Source organism: Poromitra crassiceps (genome assembly GCF_964638095.1).
Source record: "Poromitra crassiceps genome assembly, chromosome: 2".
NCBI lineage: Eukaryota > Metazoa > Chordata > Actinopteri > Beryciformes > Melamphaidae > Poromitra > Poromitra crassiceps.
Window position 1 is genome coordinate 48,819,421 of NC_139624.1, and position 20,772 is coordinate 48,840,192.

At 45.3% G+C, this 20,772-nt stretch overlaps 1 protein-coding gene across 2 annotated transcripts in view; it reads left to right on the forward strand.

Moving 5' to 3' along the window:
* The window catches only part of mpped1 (metallophosphoesterase domain containing 1), a gene marked incomplete at both ends in the record, with an annotated part of 437,213 nt that overhangs the window by 211,488 nt on the left and 204,953 nt on the right, over positions 1-20,772 (forward strand). For both annotated transcript variants that reach the window (XM_083632217.1, XM_083632216.1), the window contains 2 exons: positions 1,968-2,152; positions 15,439-15,620. In XM_083632217.1, the coding sequence (XP_083488343.1) occupies positions 1,968-2,152; positions 15,439-15,620 (367 nt within the window). Of the gene's footprint in view, positions 1-1,967; positions 2,153-15,438; positions 15,621-20,772 lie in introns of those variants that run through there.

The following is a 20,772-nucleotide window of genomic DNA, read 5'->3' on the forward strand; positions in this document are numbered from 1 at the left end:
TATTAAAAAAAAATTCAGAACATCAAAAACAAAAACAAACTCTGACATGGAAAAAGAAAAAAACATACGCATATCAACATTCCAACATTCCAAAGTAGTGCTACCAGCCACATAATGTGCTTCTGTGCTTGTAATAGTTGTGCGTAGAATCCAACACAAAGAGTCCCTAAGAAAGTAGCTGGGCGAGTTAAACATCACCCATAACCTCGTCCAAGTGGGCCAGAAACATGCCCCAAATAGTTGAAAATTTGTTAAAGGTCCCAATTCGTGCAGCTGTAACCTCTTAAAAACGTGGGTCTCTGGTCCATAAAACATGATTCTGGATTAATTTGTCGAAAATATAGCAACCCCGTTTGTTGTGACGGAGTTGTCCCTTCCTCATCTCGTTGCGTCCCAAGAATGGTCTGTTTCTATAATATATTCAGAACTAACAGTTCCCATTGGCCGCTGAGGGAGAGCCCGCCCCAGGCTCCCAGCGGCCAATCAGATTAGCGTCTGTGGACCAGCACGCTAGGTTGTGTCGACAACTAACGCTATCGCTAACTTAACGTTGCTACGCTAAAGAGGACATCTCAAAATGCCTAGACTTACTGAATGCACCTCCGCAGTTGCTGGATCACGTACAGTTGGCGTCGCTCCAGCTAGAAGTGTTAATTTTGTGGCTATAGACAAAATGGTGCAGGTAGCTTGTGTGAGAGAGACCCGCGCAGTATGCTTGAGGACCATCGTGACGTCCCGATACCCCGTCTGGGAAACAGAGCGTTTGGGGGTGTGGCTTGAAGGAGACTGCAGGGGGAAGCTGGATAGGGACAAATTCAACTGTGGCAGTTCTGAGGTTGTGACCACTCATTACAGGGAGGGATGACAGCAGTATATATGCATTTACAAGTAAAAACAGCTTTTGCACGGAATGGGACCTTTAAGCGAGTTGGTCCTCAGAAAACTGAGTCTCCATGCGCACAACTGAAACCATGTCCATATAAATTACTCAAGTTAATTAACGTATTCTAAATACTTTGGATTACTTTTGAAAAAAATCGTCTTGCTGAGCCCTTTTGTCTGGGTCACTCTGAATGCACGCAAACGCGAGGGCAATGCGGTCACAAATCTCACTGATGTATCATTGTTGCGACCTTCTTCAGCATGTTTGACGGTAAAATGTGTTATATCTCCATGTCAAAAACAAAAGTAATCCCTTAAAGTAATCTATCTTTAAAGACAGTCACTCTGTTCAGAATACCAACCCTATACCAACTGTAACTGTAATGGAATACAGTTACACTCATATTTCAGAATCAGAATCACTTTTATTGTCACAATATGCAAGATTACATACGAGGAATTTGTCTTAGTGTAAGTATGCAGCGTAGCGGTCATATTCATATTCAGAGATAAAAACGTATCTTTTCCTATTATCTATTTTAACTACTGTATTTTAAATATGTGTATTCTGTTATTTCCCAACCCTGCTCTCAGGTGCCGAGGAGCTGCAGACAGGAGGAGGAGGCGCAGGGAGGAGGTGATGCTCTTCCCTCAGCTCAGAACGTCACTTTGAGCCGGCCCATGGTTTAACTCTCCCACAGTCTCCACAGAAGCAGGCCCAGGGACCCTGACCGACGCACAACCCGAAACACAGAAGCAGGCCCAGGGATCCTGACCGACGCACACCCTGAAACACAGACGCAGGCCCAGGGATCCTAACTGAGCACACACCGAAACACAGACGCAGGCCCAGGGACCCCGACAGACACACACCCTGAAACACAGACGCAGGCCAAGGGACCCCGACAGACGCACACCCTGAAACACAGACGCAGGCCCAGGGACCCCGACCGACGCACACCCCAAAAGAAGCCACAACAAGCTGTCAGCTCCAGTCACACGTCCTCACCCTGACACCCAGTGGACCCCCTCGTCCCCCCGCCCCCACCCCCCCCTCTGCTCAGGCCCCGCCCCGCCCCGGCACCATGGCCTTTACGCTGTCAGAGATCATGGCGGCCAGACGACAGCAGTCCCAGGCGCAGTCCCAGGCAGCGGGGCAGAGGGGCAGCAGGGGGGCTGTGGAGGTGGACGAGTACAGCACCAACCCCACGCAGGCCTTCACCTTCTACAACATCAACCAGGGACGCTTCCAGCCCCCGCACGTGCACATGTGAGTAGATGTAGAATGTTTGCGCAATTATGGTCAAAATGATAATCACGATTATTTTTGATAAATTTTTGATCACGATTATTTAATACGATTACTCTTTGACTTTGGCAACATCATACATTTATAGAACTTAAATAAATAAATAAATGAATGAATAAATAATAATACTACTACTAATACTACTACTAATAATAATAATTATAATAAAAAATAACACTGGATTTCTTTGGACTGTCATCTTCTACCAAGGAAGGTTTAAACATACATGTAATGGACAAACGTGTTGCTGTCCTCGACTCAAGCTGAAACTAAACGCACCACAGGGTGTTTGGGCTTTGTAAGGGCGGAGCACGCTAGGGAAAGTGGGGCGCTGGATTTACAACACAAGACAAAATCAACTGGAAATAGAGTGCGCACGCTCATTCCCAGTATTTCCAGCACACACAGCTCGCACTCTCCGTGTGCTCGCACACACAGCTCGCACTCTCCCCGTGCTCACGCACACACAGCTCGCACTCTCCCCGTGCTCGCACACACACAGCTCGCACTCTCCGCGTGCTCACGCACACAGCTCGCACTCTCCGCGTGCTCACGCACACAGCTCGCACTCTCCCCGTGCTCACGCACACAGCTCGCACTCTCCCCGTGCTCACGCACACACAGCTCGCACTCTCCCCGTGCTCACGCACACACAGCTCGCACTCTCCCCGTGCTCACGCACACACAGCTCGCACTCTCCCCGTGCTCACGCACACACAGCTCGCACTCTCCCCGTGCTCACGCACACAAAGCTCGCACTCTCCGCGTGCTCACGCACACACAGCTCGCACTCTCCCCGTGCTCACGCACACACAGCTCGCACTCTCCGCGTGCTCACGCACACACAGCTCGCACTCTCCGCGTGCTCACGCACACACAGCTCGCACTCTCCGCGTGCTCACGCACACACAGCTCGCACTCTCCGCGTGCTCACGCACACACAGCTCGCACTCTCCGCGTGCTCACGCACACACAGCTCGCACTCTCCGCGTGCTCACGCACACAGCTCGCACTCTCCGCGTGCTCACGCGCACACAGCTCACACTCTCCGCGTGCTCACGCACACAGCTCGCACTCTCCGCGTGCTCGCGCACACAGCTCGCACTCTCCACGTGCTCGTGCACACAGCACTTTATGCGTGCTCGCTCACTCAACTGGCAGCACTCATTTCTACCGTGTCTCGTTGGTTCACCCTCGAGGTCTTCGTACGCTTTGCGTGCTCGCAAACACAGCTTGCATGCTGCGCTCCCCCCATACACAATCCCTGCATTTAGAGCAGACTAGTAACGAAGGGAGAAAGGGCAAATGTAGTGAAGTAAATTATCGTAAAACTGCCAATAAGAGCCCGGGCGCTTATTATGCTAAATCAACTAGGACCCCGGGCGGTAAAAGGAAGACAGGCGGCAATTAGAGTGAGGCGGTTATTTTCATTTTGACATAATTGAACCAGGCGATTCTTATTTTTTTAACAGAAATGCCTGCTCAGCAAAAACGGAAAGTATCAAATTGCTTATTTAAACCAGTGAGCTAGTACTTGGTACACACAAGAGGGTAGGTACAGGCAGTTTTGAACATGCCAAGTATTGTACAACGGACTGGAATGAACGAAAACAACTGAGTGATAGCCTTCATCTTCATCGCAAAGCAATGTAGAAGGCACGCTAACGTAGCTACCAAGCTAACCAAACAGCACTGCAGTAGACAAAACAAGCAGACTTACCAAATACCGGTAGGTAGACGCCAAGTTTCCAATACATGTCCAGTATAATGGGTATAATCCATACTGCATTTATGATCACTGTTTCGCTGAGAGAAATGCACTTTTACAAGGTCTTACTGTAACATTACGCTACGTTAGCATAAGTTGCCCACCGCTCTCGGTTAGACAGCATCTCCAGCACGTTGCCTACAGGAATCCGTACCATTAAACAATGCGGTATGCATACTTGAAACATATGATGCCGGTTACAGCATGTATAAATGAAATATAAAACTGTCTGACAGGAGGAGAAACTTCCGCCTGACTTCCTCCAAAACAACGCCATTACCGTAAGTGACTGAATTTAGTCAACAGAAAAACATACAGTACAAAAAAACGTATTTATTCTAATAAACGCCCCGGTGGCAAAATGAGTGAGGCGCTTATTATGCTAAATCAATTTGGACCCGGCGGGAAATGGAAGACCCGGTGGCAATTAGAGTACAGGCGCTTATTGGAAGAATTACGGTAAGTAGATAATTGGCTCAAAAATACACTTGAGTAAAGAGTAGAAGTACAGTTAGTACAGTTACAGTTACAAGAGCAGCTTCTTCCAAACTGCCATCCGTCTCTTCAACGAGGCCCGAAAGCCCCCATGAATAAGGACTTTATTTAATCATAAAATATACAAATGAGGCATTATCTGCTAAAATATTCACTAATTTGAATAAATTTCATTACATTGGAAAAAGCCAGGTTTAAAAATCTTGTTTCATTTTGTTGTTTCATTACAGCCAAAGGTTTTTACAGAGGGAATTTTGATATCTCTTTTTATCACTCCATAAACCAGAAAATACTGTCAGCCATCATTTTTGCAATGTTTCTAGGAATAAAATGTTAGGCTATATAAATCTGGCATGAATGATATATGAACATTATACCCCTCTGCAAAAGAACATTCAGAGTATAGATAGGAATACAACTGGAAAGTTTGGTGGTGCTACTGAAGTGGATCATTTCTGGCTCAGAGTATGAGAAGAAACTAATTTTGAGAAAACTAATAAAATGTTATATAAATCAGGCTGATATGCCTGATATTATGAACAACCCCCTCTGTAAAAAAAACCCCCTTCAGAATATAGTTAGGAATAAAACTGGAAAGCTTGGTGCATGTAAGTGCTACTGAAGTGGAGATTTCTGGCTCAGAATATGAGAACATGAAAACGGCCTTTTTACCCTATTCACCTGGGATGTCTCGCCTTAAAGGAGAATGCCAGTGTCATTTAGAGTTACAGAACATTTCGGTCTGTCTACGTCTAGTTTACCTTTCCCCCAATCATTCTGCAATGCATGCCACATGCAATTACATTTTTCTACTCGTTTTATGTTGTTTTTAAAATACAAGCTTTACGGTGTCAAACCTAGCTTGAAATTAACTGCTGTCACGGCTAACAAAGACGCCCTAAATCAAAAGACATGAATGTGAAGATAAAGTCTGAGATGATGTCCGACATGTTGTTGAGGGTTTATTTCCTGGAGGAGACTTCCATTTCTTCCTGTCGGTGTCAGCTGATTGACAGGAAGCAGAGCAGAGCGCAGCAGCGCTGAGATGAAAACACTTAAAGTATATTGAGTCATTTTAAAGATATTTCATATATTTCTGAGTCTTGTCCTGACCATGTTGATTAGCCACATTGTTCACCACATATTTGTTTGATGAAATAACCTACTTTTGTGCTCAAGTAAAAAAAGAAAAGAAAAAAAAAGCTGTTGCTAAAATGGAATTATGACATACGACTCAACGGAACGCTATAGTGATACATCAATTCGATTCAGGACAAGCTAGTTAACTAGCTAGCTAGCTGTTAACTACCTTAGCTAAGCCCACACTACCTGACAGGGCCGTGCAGAGACCCTTAGAGGGGCAGGGTCTCAAAAGTTACAGCGCAGGGCGGTTTCACTGTTGCTGACCTGCTAGTCAGTCTGAGCTCAGCAGCTGGGCAGTGGGCAGGATGGCAAAGGCATGACGAGATGAGCAGAGACGCAGGATAGGATAGCCAAGACAATGTGATTGGATCAACAACGTTTGAGGCTAGGCCAATCAGAGGCAGAGAAGGGCGGGTCATGCCTTCGCCATCCTGGGGAAAAAAACATCACAGAGAAGCAGACGATTACTTAAAGTCCCTGGAAACCAGAAATATTTTTTAATTATTTAGCAGTTTGAGTTCATCACATCACAGGAACCTATGTTAATAAGCCACCAGCCAAATTTGAACGATGATGAACGTCGCAAAGTATATCAATTTAGGTTTGACAGTCATTGCAAAAGTCATGAGAATCAATTAGATTTTAGAGTGTATTTTCTCCCGCGGACTGTGTGGGCGTGTCCCGTCTGCAGCAGGGAAATTTCCCTCTCTCTCTCTCTCTCTCTCTCTCTCTCTCTCTCTCTCTCTCTCTCTCTCTCTCTCTTTCGGAGGAGGAGGAGACCGAGAGGGAGAGGAGAGAGAGAGAAGGAAAGAGAGATGGGGTGTGTGTGTGTGTGTGTGTGTGTTCGCGCGTTGCTCCGCGCATAGCGTACTGACAGAGAGGAAGAGATCTCTGCTCTGCCGCTGCGAGTGCACAGCGCTACTGTGTGTGTGTCAGTGTGTGTGTGCGCGCGTGCGTGCGTGCATGCGTGTGTGTGATTCGATTAAATCTTATGACGTGATAAGATCATGCATTTTAGCACCGCGCGCACCGCTCTCTTCAATGAGGAAATGGAAATCCAGACCTTGTAGAAAAGTGTCGATTTTTGGGGTTAGGGTTGAAAGTAATGTAAACCACTTTCTGAGACACACAATTACTCACATAAGAACCTAAATTTAATAGTTAGAAAGTTTTTGTGGATTTTGGTTTCCAGGGACTTTAACTTCCGGTTGAAAGGCCAACATGTGTAAACTGTCCAGACATTTTATTTATTGCTAAATTGTCATTTATTGTTATAAGTTCTTCTTGAAGGGCGCTGGGCATGTCTTCACTGTAAATAAATAAATAAATCAAAATCAAAAAGGGCACTTTGGGCATCAGGGGAAAACGGGCAGATGCTCGGGCACCCCTAGCACCCCCCTCTGCACGTGCCTGCTACCTGATGCTGTAAGCACTTCACCGGGCTCAAAACGCCACTGAGTTAGCAAAAGTTTCACCTGTTAACCAGTTCAAGTCGCACTCTATGGGCTGATTTATGTGCCACCTCAAATTGAATTCGAATTGCTCAACTTGAATTCGAAATTTTGAATTTTGAATTTGAATTGCTCTTTTTGAATTCGAAATTTTTCATTTTGAAATGGCGCACACACATGTTGAAATTTTTGAACACAAGATTCTGAAAATTTTGAATTGAATTTTGAAATAGGAATGTGGAAACTGAATAATTTCAAAGCAAATAAATTCAGTTTAAAATTATGCTATTCAGATTCAGTTTTTCAATTCACATTAAAAAATAAAAATTTCAAAATAAAAAACAGCAATTCAATTTCAAAATGAATTTTTTTTAATTCAAATAGAGCAATTCAATTTCAAAATGAAAAATTTCAAATTCAAAAAGAGCAATTCAAATTCACCATTCAAAATTTCAAATTCAAGTTGAGCAATTCGAATTCAATTTGAGGTGGCACATAAATCAGCCCATAGCACTCTTTCCACGGTGCATCAGCTTTGAAATCCATTGGCCGGTTGTTGATAATAAAGCAATAATGTGGCTTGCACCTAAGCTAACGTTACACTGGTGTTGGTACCGGATGTGCGGTTCCCAGCTGTAGCGCAGACAAAGAGTATTGAAGGCAAGAGACGAAAGTTCTATTTTGATAACATTGCTGCCTATATGTTAAAAAATTACTAGCATCCGATACCGATATGATTGCAGATATATTGTTGTACATTAGCTGTCTGACATAGAACTGCTCTTCTGTGGATACCCCTCTCTGTGATTTAACTTTGGCTTCAGTGGGTAAGTGCTTAGGCTGTGTTATTTGTGTCTGCTATTTCCTTATTCTAAAAGGAGTAGTTTTTTAGGCTAGTTTTTGTCTCTGAGTGAACCTGTGGCTCAGCTGGTTGATAGCTGGTTGATAGCTCTCAGCTGACACCAGCCCAATCACCCACCTGGGAACGACGGGCGCTGATTAGAGAGGTGTGGCTTATAGGCTCCATATAAGTTTGGCTGCAGTAAGGTCTTGTCAGTTGCACATTAGCTGTCTGACATAGAACTGCTCTTCTGTGGATACCCCTCTCTGTGATTTAACTTTGGCTTCAGTGGGTAAGTGCTTAGGCTGTGTTATTTGTGTTATTTGTGTCTGCTATTTCCTTATTCTAAAAGGAGTAGTTTTTTAGGCTAGTTTTTGTCTCTGAGTGAACCTGTGGCTAAGCTGGTTGATAGCTGGTTGATAGCTCTCAGCTGACACCAGCCCAATCACCCACCTGGGAACGACGGGCGCTGATTAGAGAGGTGTGGCTTATAGGCTCCATATAAGTTTGGCTGCAGTAAGGTCTTGTCAGTTGCACATTAGCTGTCTGACATAGAACTGCTCTTCTGTGGATACCCCTCTCTGTGATTTAACTTTGGCTTCAGTGGGTAAGTGCTTAGGCTGTGTTATTTGTGTTATTTGTGTCTGCTATTTCCTTATTCTAAAAGGAGTAGTTTTTTAGGCTAGTTTTTGTCTCTGAGTGAACCTGTGGCTCAGCTGGTTGATAGCTGGTTGATAGCTCTCAGCTGACACCAGCCCAATCACCCACCTGGGAACGACGGGCGCTGATTAGAGAGGTGTGGCTTATAGGCTCCATATAAGTTTGGCTGCAGTAAGGTCTTGTCAGTTGCACATTAGCTGTCTGACATAGAACTGCTCTTCTGTGGATACCCCTCTCTGTGATTTAACTTTGGCTTCAGTGGGTAAGTGCTTAGGCTGTGTTATTTGTGTTATTTGTGTCTGCTATTTCCTTATTCTAAAAGGAGTAGTTTTTTAGGCTAGTTTTTGTCTCTGAGTGAACCTGTGGCTCAGCTGGTTGATAGCTGGTTGATAGCTCTCAGCTGACACCAGCCCAATCACCCACCTGGGAACGACGGGCGCTGATTAGAGAGGTGTGGCTTATAGGCTCCATATAAGTTTGGCTGCAGTAAGGTCTTGTCAGTTGCACATTAGCTGTCTGACATAGAACTGCTCTTCTGTGGATACCCCTCTCTGTGATTTAACTTTGGCTTCAGTGGGTAAGTGCTTAGGCTGTGTTATTTGTGTTATTTGTGTCTGCTATTTATTTATATATCAAACTTCACTGATGCTGTCTCTAAAGCAAAAACCTCCTTCTTCATCTCTGAAATCCAGTCCTCTGCATCCAATCCCAGTAAACTGTTCGCCACCTTCTCCACGCTCCTCAACCCTCCCTCCCCTCCCCCTCCCTCCTCCCTCTCTGCTGATGATTTTGTAACCTTCTTTACTAAAAAGGTGGATGACATCAGCTCCTCCTTCCATCCTCCAGCCACCCTCACTAACACTCCCGACTCCAATCCTGCTTCTCGGCCCCCTGTCCCTGGATTTCCTTCCTTCTCTCCTCTCTCTCCTGATGAAGTGCTTAAACTCATCAGCTCAAACCGAGCCACTTACTGCCCCCTCGATCCTATCCCTTCCTCTCTCCTCCAAACCATCTCACCTAACATATCTCCCTTCCTCACTACCTTCATTAACTCCTCTCTGTCCTCTGGTCTTGTCCCGCCTGCTCTAAAGACTGCAAGAGTCAAGCCTCTGCTTAAGAAACCCTCCCTTGACCCTACTGCTATTCACAACTACAGACCTGTCTCTCTTCTCTCATTCCTTTCCAAAACCCTCGAACGAGCAGCGTCCGAACAACTTTCTCTCTATCTCTCCCAAAATGACCTCCTGGACCCTCTGCAGTCCGGTTTCAAGGCCTCTCACTCCACTGAGACAGCTCTTCTTGCTGTCACAGAGGCCCTTCACACTGCTAAGGCCTCATCCCTCTCTTCTGTTCTTGTCCTCCTTGACCTGTCTGCTGCCTTCGATACAGTCAACCACCAAATCCTTCTTTCCACTCTGTCTGACCTCGGCATTTCAGGCTCTGCACTCTCCTGGTTTGCTTCCTACCTCTCGAATCGCTCATACCAGGTCTCATGGAGAGGGTCCCTCTCCAGATCCTGTCCTCTTACCACCGGTGTCCCCCAGGGCTCAGTCCTGGGCCCCTTACTTTTCCTTCTCTATATCAGATCTCTTGCCTATGTGATCTCTTCTCATGGCTTTTCTTATCACTGCTATGCTGATGACACCCAGCTTTTCCTTTCCTTCCCCCCCTCTGACACTCAAATCGAGGCTCGCATCTCTGCATGCCTCAAAGACATTGGCGACTGGATGTCTGCCCACCACCTCAGGCTCAACCTTGGTAAGACCGAGCTACTCTTCCTCCCAGGAAAAGACTGCCCTCTTACAGATCTCTCCATCTCCATTGACAACACCACTGTACTTCCCTCCCAAACAGCCAAGAACCTTGGGGTGATCCTTGACAACCAACTGTCTTGCTCTGCCAACATAGCTGCTACAGCGCGCTCCTGTAGGTTCTCTCTCTAGTCTACAACATCCGCAAAATCCGTCCCTTTCTCACAAGAGAAGCGACTCAACTCCTGGTCCAGTCTCTTGTCTCCTCCCGCCTGGACTACTGCAACGTGCTTCTGGCCGGCTTACCTGCCACCGACATCCGACCGCTTCAGCTCATTCAGAACGCTGCAGCCCGTCTGATATTCAACCAACCCAAATTCTCTCACGTCACTCCCCTCTTCCAGGAGCTCCACTGGCTTCCCATCTTGGCCCGCATCAAATTCAAGACACTGGTACTGGCCTACAGGGCAGTACACCAGTCAGCTCCCCGGTACCTGCAATCCATGGTCAGGTTCCAAACCTCTCACCGCTCCCTTCGCTCCTCCACCAGTGCAGGTCGCCTCGCCCCTCCTTCGCTACGGGGGCTCAAAAGTCGCTCATCCCGATCTCGACTCTTCTCGTCCCTGGCACCTCAATGGTGGAACGAGCTTCCACCTTCGGTCAGGACTGCTGAATCACTGCCGATCTTTCGGAAAAGACTAAAGACACACCTTTTCAGGCTCCATCTGGGCCCTCCTTGATCTAACTTCGTCTCTCTCTTTCCTTATATAAAAAAAAAAAAAAAACCTAACCAACCTTGTACCACTAACCTAAACTTGTACCACTGTTCCTTCAGAAGTTGTAGTTGTCACAGACTGTGCTCCATAGTTGATTGTTCTATTGCTGACAAAAAATGTGTTATTGTAAGTCGCTTTGGATAAAAGCGTCTGCCAAATGACGTAATGTAATGTAAATGTAATGTATATATTGCGCATCCCCCTTGAGTGTCTTTGAGTGAGATGCTGAATCCCTTTGACCGCCCTGTAGGAGGCAAGCGAAAAAAATCTCATTCCTATGGAGATCAATAAAGTATCAGATTATTATTTGATTTGATTTAAAAATGCTTAGAGAATTGTCAACAATAGAAAGGCATGGCTGCTGTCAGTTGACCGTTTTAACTCACTTTTTTGCACAAACCAGTGTTGTTAGATACAGTATTATTCAATTGTGCAAGGAAATAGTCGTTCTAAGTACATTTACCTCCTTCAACTGCTTTTTGGCTTTCTCTTAGACCCCCCAAATCCATTGGCCTTTCTAGTGTGAACTGTTATTGTAGTTTATTTTATTTTTAGACTACATTGCATTTCATCTTACATTTTGGCAGACTCACTTAATAGTGAAGCAATTCTCATGAGCTGTTCTCTCTGCTTTTACATTAGGCTACTTTGTGACTCACACATTCTGTCCATTTCCTATGCTATGTATGTATATCTTCTCTCTACTCGACCCCCCCCCCCCCCCTCCCCCTCTCTGTGGCGGTGGAGGGGAGGGGGGGAGGCGAGGTAGGGCTGGGTGTTATCGTACCTGGAGGAGAGCTCACTAAAGTGGGCCACGGTTATTCACCAGCTCCCCTCTCCCCCTGGAGACCCGGGTGGATGTGCACACTCGCTGCAAGTCCCCCAGGACTCCACTATTTTTCTATCTGTGCGCTTGATTCTTTTTCTATCTTCTCTGCACATTTCTCTTTCTGTCTCGCTCTCCCTCTCTGCCACCACTCAGCACTGCACTGCTGTTTCGCTGTGGCCTCTCGCTCTCGGTGCTTCCTGTGTCTCTGCGTCTTGTTTCTTCCTCTGATTTGGTCTGTGGGGATGATTATGCGCCGGATACTAATTCAAACTTCTCTTTCATTGCTGCTCCCCTGCCTCAGAGACTCCAGCTGGATCTCTGTATTGTTTGTTAAGTGCACCAACAGAAGCAATGACCCCTTTCTCTGAAACTCCTTTCCCCTCTTCTCTGTCTCCATATCCTATACCAGTGTCTTCTCTGTCTCCATATCCTATACCAGTGTCTTCTCTGTCTCCATGTCCTACACCAGTGTCTTCTCTGTCTCCATATCCTATACCAGTGTCTTCTCTGTCTCCATATCCTATACCAGTGTCTTCTCTGTCTCCATGTCCTACACCAGTGTCTTCTCTGTCTCCATATCCTATACCAGTGTCTTCTCTGTCTCCATATCCTATACCAGTGTCTTCTCTGTCTCCATATCCTACACCAGTGTCTTCTCTGTCTCCATATCCTATAAGTGTCTTCTCTGTCTCCATATCCTATACCAGTGTCTTCTCTGTCTCCATATCCTTTACCAGTGTCTTCTCTGTCTCCATATCCTATACCAGTGTTTTCTCTGTCTCCATATCCTTTACCAGTGTCTTCTCTGTCTCCATATCCTATACCAGTGGTTCTCAACCTTTCTCATATCAAGGACCCATAGTATTGTCCACATTTGGGCCCTGCCTGGATCCCCATTTAATGAGATTTTACCTCTCGGACACAAACCTGAGAATATGTTTATTGTTAGATTTGGTCCAGATCCCAAGACTATCTGTAGGTAGAGAGAAAACAGTGAAAGTATGATCACAACAGCCTGTTTTCTACATTCTCTAACTGTTCACTTTTGTAATGAAACAATGGTGAAGTTGAACAATTCATCAATTTGCTGGGGAGCCCCTGGAACTTCCTCCTTGGACCCCACGTTAAGAACCATTGTCGTATAGAACCTCCTCCCTGGACCCCATGTGAACAACCATCGTCGTATATAACCCCATACTGTGGACATTCCATGCTTCATAGTTTGCACATTCCTGCACAAACTGCACAGCTCATTTACTTTATTGACACTTTATTCATATTTTACATAGCCTACTAGGCACGATTCTAGACAAACAAAAACAAACAAAGACAAACAAAAACAAGTATTTACCGGCAGTCACGTGGGTTGAACTCTCGCTACGTCAGTTTATTCGAAAAATGTGTTTCCATTTCAGATTATGCACATTAACTCTTTTTCGCATTAGTCTAAATCCACCTCAAGTGAGCGTAAAACTTATTTGCGAACCAGATGATTTTTCCTCCGAATTTGGGCGTTTCCATTACCTTTTTTGATGCGCAAATTCAAAATGCGAATAAAGACAGTCAAATGGAAACCCAGCTTATGACATCCTATAAACAATCTTTACTGATGTTACCCACATTTCACGTAAACCAGGTTTTTTGTTTTCACAGCTTCTACCTACACACGATAGACATGGCTATAGCACCAGACAAGCTTTGGGCAGTCGTTTCACCTTGCCTTTATCTAGAACCAATGCCCTTAGGAAAGCGGTCATGCTGTGGCACTTTGGAATTGTCTCCCCCCATATCTCACTGTGGTCTCTAATAAGTTCACTTTTAAAAATAAGCTAAGAGAAGCTGTCTTGAGTCAAGAACTCAGATTAGGTCCGACATAACCTTCCTTGATTAACAGACCTGCTATTTGAGTGACTTTGAGTGATTTTGTTTATGACCTCACGTTTTGGATTAATTTGATTAACTAATCTGCTGTTTGAGTGTTATGTATCTGACCTGCTGTCAACTTCTTCTGTTTATGACCTCCCCTTTTTCATTAATTGATTAACTGATCTGCTATTTGAGTATTATGTATACTGACCTGCTGTCAACTTCTCTTGTACAGCGACTAATTGTTATTTGTGGATGATTGCAGGGATAGCGGAACGCATCTGAACTTGGGGGGGCCGGGGGGCGTGTCGGGGGGGCGTGTCCCCCCGTCGGGGGGGCGTGCCCCCCCCCGAATCTCGGCAGCGCCGAAGAAAATTTTATGTTTTTTGGACTTTTATCCATATTTAGAAGAATATTTAATTTTAAATTAACATTAGGATTATACTGTTGTGATGTCATTATTCAGTATCTTCTCCTTTTCTATTATTAGTATTAGTATTAATATTAAATACTGAGTATCTCATGAAAAACTATTAATATTGCATCTTTTGTGTTTAGCTCCGTCTCACAGCAGGCCCGGCTCCAGAACCAAATTACAGAGGGGGCCTGCCCCTAGCTTGGGGGGGCCAAGGGGGGTCCGGGGGGATTCTCCCCCGGAAGAAGATTTTGTACATTTTAAAGTAAAATTCGTCAAACTGGTGCATTTGAGAGCAAAAGGAAGAGGCTAAATCTATGAGGAACTACACACATCTCTAATGTGTTGTGACTTTACAAATAGGCCTAAACAATTAATATTAAATGTATTTACACATTGTGCACAAATTGCATTCATTGTGACAAATTTACAATAGTTAATTAATATCCAGCCAGAATCATTGCAAATGGAGGTTCAAAGTAACAGTTAGCAATAGCATTCAGTTAATCAATGCCTAATGACAGCCAGATTCCGTTTTAAACTTTAAAACAGAAAAACGGAAAAACGTTTTTAGCACACACAAAAAAAAAAAAAAAAAATTGAATGGGGGGGCCAGTTTAGGGAATGGGGGGGCCCGGCCCGGTCAGGCCCCCCTCCAACGCCGGGCCTGTCTCACAGCATTGTAACATTGTAGTGCAGCAAGAAAGGAAAACTACTGTAAACATTTGAACCACATTTCTTGTTTAGAACCTATAGCTAGCAACATCGCCATCTCCTGAAAAACATTAATATTGCACCTTTCTTGTGGCTACATCACAGCATCTACTGAAAAACATTTATAGTGGATCTGACTTGTTTAGTTCACTTTAGATTCACATCACATCTGAAAAACAACCAGTCGAGTGTAATAAGTAAATGAGGTTTAATTGTAAAAAAAAAAAAAAAAAAATCTAAAAAAAAAAAAAAAAAAAAAAAATTTTTTTTTTTTTTTTTGGGAACTGAAAAGTACCCGGGCCGCGGCCCGGGTGGCCCGGGCGGTTCCGCGATCCCTGGATGATTGTATGTTGATGTGGACCCCAGGAAGAGTAGTCTCCACTAAAGTGAAGACTAATGGGGATCCTTTTAAACAATAAACAATAATAAACAACAATAAACCAAAATGTGTAAACTTGGCAATAAAGACGATTCTGAAGATTGTCATTCTGAGTCTTTCTCAATTCCCCATGCCTTCCCTCTCTCCCCTCTGCTCCAGGGTGGACCCCATGCCCCACGACACGCCCAAGCCGCCGGGCTACACACGCTTCGTGTGCGTCTCGGACACACACTCCCGCACCGACGCCATCCAGATGCCCTACGGCGATGTGTTCATCCACGCCGGGGACTTCACCGAGCTGGGCCTGCCCTCCGAGGTCAAGAAGTTCAACGACTGGCTAGGTCAGCATTTTACACTAAATTCCTCCGCGGGATGCAGAGCGGGTCAGGGGCCTGTTCTCTATCTGGGTCCCCTTGTGACGATCTATTAATAAGCCTGGGTCTGGTGCAAGGCTAAATTTACTCACTTTGCGTCCTGTGCTGAAAGTTGTGTATGGAAACATTCAAAGGGGAAGGAGTCTTCTAAGTTTGAAGAAGCAGTCTGCATTCAGCTGCTCGTTACAAACGCCTCTTTTATTCGTTGTCTATGTTATCAGCTCGGTTTTTACCTTTTTACCTTAAGTGCTATGTGGTGTGGCATGAGTCTGGTTTGTGTTATACTCAACTTTGACAGATGGCGTCAGAGATGGGATCCCAGGTTCATATCTGTGCAGTGTAGTGTTGACAGCAGCCGTGGGGGATATCCCTCTATCTATCTGGAAACAGCAGAGGAAAAAACATTGAGACAAACCAGTAGTCAGGGCAGGGAGCGTGTGCAAAGTTCATCCTTTGGTAAAAAAAAAAAAAAAAAATCTAGGGACGACTGGCCAAATAGAAGACCTTAAGGTGCAAATCATGACTTCCTGTTTTGTTTTTCTTGTTATAATTTTGGCGACAGCTCTGGCTCTAAGCACTTATCACTGTGGTGTTTTTGCACTGCTCTTCTCAGAGATCATCTGTCAATCAAACAGTGTGGGCGGAGCTTGTATTTTCTGTTGAGGCAGTTTGAGACTATTCAGCCATGGTGGCTATCGCTGCTCATGCTAACTAGCCAGCTCTTCTTCTCTTTATTTCAAACAAACTGTGGCTGTTTAGAACAAGCAGCAACCTCCGTCTTGGAAAAATAAACACGGAAGTGCCAAAAACCTCGAATGCCCACTTGAGGCTTGCTGCAAAAGTGAGGCAAATCCCATGTCAAAGTGCCCAACTTTAAAGCAGAAAATAATAAACATGTTACAGCCTCATACAAAAAAGGTTTTGGTCTCGATAGCTAATTTCCCCATTAATGATTTTTTTAAATAGCCTAACTCACCCGTTACAACTGCAAAACCAACTGTGATTTCATAGAAGTCAATAGGAAAATGAGCCGACTTCTTACTTTATTTATTACCTCAGTAAACACTTTCCTAATGAGTTTATAGTTTCAAGTCTTCCTCAATACAGCATGGTGTGTTATGGTCCCATTTAGAATAAAATAGGTGATAAAGCAGACTATGATTTGGGGCGTGATTGACTGTCCAGTGATCGCGCAGCTCGCCGATCACGGATCAATAAGAGGCGGCGCTGCGACTCTGGTAAAGAAGGAGAAGACAAAAGATGGCGGCGGCCAAAATGCCAAACTTCAAAACAGGAGTCCACAAACCATGGGCGATGCGACGTCATGGTAGCTATGTCCATATTGTTTATACAGTCTTTGGTTTAGAACAGACAATGTAAAACCTTTCATTACTGGATATGAGTTGACTCAGTATTATGTTATATTAGCCGGCGATAAAGAGTAGAAAAACTGATATTTATTTCTATGAAAATGTCACAGATTGTTATTTTAAAGACCAATTGTTCAGTCTTGAAAAGAGTAGCCATTTTCAGCTATAGCCTTTTTATCACGCAGAAAAGCAATGGCTTCCTATCCTCCTGCTCAGCTGTTTTCATCAGCAGCCTCCACTGGAAGCATCTTATCTGCTCACCGAGTTGCCAGCAAATGTCTTATCATCATCGGCGTCTCATATCTGTTTGAAAATGGAATGAAGTGACCTAGCGGAGGGAAAAAAACAGCAAAAGAAAAACTGTTGATTCGGTGAATAGTTTGAGCAGCGAACGCTGTCGCTAGCGTTTGATATCATCAGTGCCATCTTTATCGTCATCATCATCATCATCATCATCATCGGCACAGCACCGGGACCAACTCTAAGAAATAGCTGAATCCTCTTGTGTGTGTGTGTGTGTGTGTGTGTGTGTGTGTGTGTGTGTGCAGGGCTTTGTGCTCATCTCTTTTGCTGAGAGAGTGATGGAGATGGAGCGGAGAGGAGAAGAGAGGAGGGGGGAAAATAAGGGGAGAACGTGGAGGAGGGATGGGGGGGTTGGGCATGGCTCACACACACACACACACACACACACACACACACACACACACACACACACACACACACACACACACACACACCTCCCTGAAGCGAATCGGCAGGGAGCGCGAGCTGGAAGCCCGCTAGCCGGCGCTCCGGCGGCGAGAGAGGCAACGGGAGACACAGGGAACAGGAAAGATAAAACCAGCCCAACATGCCTACCGCTGCCTCTGAAGCCTCTCTCTCTCTCTCTCTCTCTCTCTCCTGCCATTTCTCCCCTGCAACTCCGCTGTCTTTCCCTCTTTCCTCTCGTCTGCTCATATAAATATTTATAATCTGGCTCCTATTCTTCTCTCTTTCTCTCCCTCTCTCTTTCTCTCTCTCTCCCTATCTCCCTCTCTCGAGTCTCACACACACACACAGTGTCGCGTTCTGTGGGTGAATGTAAGTCCTGCTGTGTGGTGTGTGCAGAGCAGATCAGGTTGAGCGTCCGTACTCCGTCATGATGAGCGGAGCCCCGTCAGGTAGCGGCCGCGGGCTCCCAAACTTTCTACTCTCCTTCCGCCTTTCCTCTTCATCTCTCTATCTTTGTATTTAACTCTGTCTGTCTTCTTCTTTTCCCCTGGCTCTTCCTCTATTTCCCCCGTTTCCTTTATTTTTATTTTTATCTATTGTCTTTGTTTTCTTGGACTAAACATAATGGTACAGTAGGTGCCATACTGTGGACGTGACTAGGGCTGCCCTCAACCAAAGATTTTCTTAGTCGAATAATAGTCACTAGTTCAAGCGATTAATCAATTAGTTGGATTAGTCCTTGGGCAGGAATACCCCCGCCAAGTGTGAAGTAGATCGGACCAACGGTTGTCAAAGATATGCCACACACACAAGGACAAATCCCACTTCTGACACCATGTTGTGTTTTTACCACGTGCGCGAGCACGCTGGGTCACCGTTTATTCAGCGTCAGTCATGGAACGGAAAGGACGCTTTTCACTCTCGGGGACGATGGATGAGTTTCACTCTCGTTTCCCAAAGGGGTGGTGTGTTTCAATATGCCTGACCCCATCCGCTTGGGACGCAGCGTCAATTACAACAAGCGCACCTACATACATACACACACACACACACACACACACACACGGACTGCAGCAGGACCCACTGCAAAACACCAAGGACTGAAAGAAAACCACTATTACTGTAATCAACCCCACTCAGTACTGATCACTTCTGAGTATAAAAGCATCTGCCCCAGCGCAAGGTCCGCACGGTGACTCGCGGAGACTCGCGGAGCTCCACCCCACGGAGCTTGCTCGAGTATAATGAGCCCTTTAGGCTACTGCAATCATTGAAGTAGCCTAAGTTCAATGGCACTGAATCATAACGCAAGCTACGTTACAATGTTCCGGACCTTCGCTTGAGGACATTTTCTCTAACTGGACCTCTATGAATTTTAATTGAGTGCCCCTGTCTTATACTGTACTATATTTAGTAATACAGTATATTGTAACCCAGGAGTGTTGTCGACTTTTTCAGAAATTAATGATACAATCAAACAGCTTGACATAGCTCTCTGGTAGTGATGTTAGGTTAGCACATGACAAGGGCTTCTGTCATTTCTCTCTCTCAGACTTTTAGAATAAATTGTTAAGAAAGAAGGACTTTGAAGATCTTCCTGTGGTAGGAGATAGGGAAAGTACAAATTAGATTTTCTTTGTCAGCAATACACTGGCATACAGGTGTCAGCTACTGTATAGAGAAAATAGAGAATCTAGAAAAATAAATTGCTACAATTTAGGATGAAATAATAAATGGGGGTGATACAGTAACAGCAATAACAGAAACTTGGTGAGTAAGGGCCTTTGGTTTGCAAAGAGTGCTCTGATGGCCCAATGTCTTTCTTCTTTAATTGGAACGTGAAGTAAGGGCCAGAAGAGAATGATGCATCTGAAGCTTAGTGGAGCCGTAAAGTAAGGGCGAGAAGAGAATGATGCATCTGAAGCTTAGTGGAGCCGTAAAGTAAGGGCCAGAAGAGAATGATGCATCTGAAGCTTAGTGGAGCTGTAAAGGAAGGGCCAGAATGATGCATCTGAAGCTTAGTGGAGCCGTAAAGTAAGGGCCAGAAGAGAATGATGCATCTGAAGCTTAGTGGAGCTGTAAAGTAAGGGCCAGAAGAGAATGATGCATCTGAAGCTTAGTGGAGCCGTAAAGTAACAGCCAGAAGAGAATGATGCATCTGAAGCTTAGTGGAGCCGTAAAGTAAGGGCCAGAAGACAATGATGCATCTGAAGCTTAGTGGAGCTGTAAAGGAAGGGCCAGAAGACAATGATGCATCTGAAGCTTAGTGGAGCCGTAAAGTAAGGGCCAGAAGACAATGATGCATCTGAAGCTTAGTGGAGCCGTAAGGTAAGGGCCAGAAGAGAATGATGCATCTGAAGCTTAGTGGAGCTGTAAAGGAAGGGCCAGAATGATGCATCTGAAGCTTAGTGGAGCCGTAAAGTAAGGGCCAGAAGAGAATGATGCATCTGAAGCTTAGTGGAGCCGTAAAGTAAGGGCCAGAAGAGAATGATGCATCTGAAGCTTAGTGGAGCCGTAACAACCGATCAATCGAAAATGCAGAAGCTGCCGACTTGATGGATTTTTATGCAGACCTTGCAGCTGTGACTCTGATTGTGTCGAGATTTTGGAAGGGACCAGAAAGAGCAGGTGTGGACTTAAGTGGCGTGTCTGATATGTAAAGTGAGGAACATGGGCTAACATGGGATCAGCACCTTCTTCTCCTCAAGGTGGATGGACTAGACTGATCGGAAAAGAATGATGTTTCAGGGAGGCCACTGGGAGGGAGTCAGCCAGAGGTGTACTTTCCACTGCTGACTGTCTCTGCTGCAGTGGAAGGGCAGGAGGAGAACGGAGCACTTCTATCTTTTCAAACACTAGAGTTGCAGAACCTCCTTGATGATTCTACGAAGGCTCTTTATACCGTCAGTGTCAAGCAGAACATGTGAGCGGAGTGGAGCGGTGATAATTACCGCTCCTCGCTCCCGGAGCGGCCCTTTCCACCCGCTCCAGCGCTCACGGCCGCTCCGCTCCCCGCTCCCCGCTCGATACAGATTTCA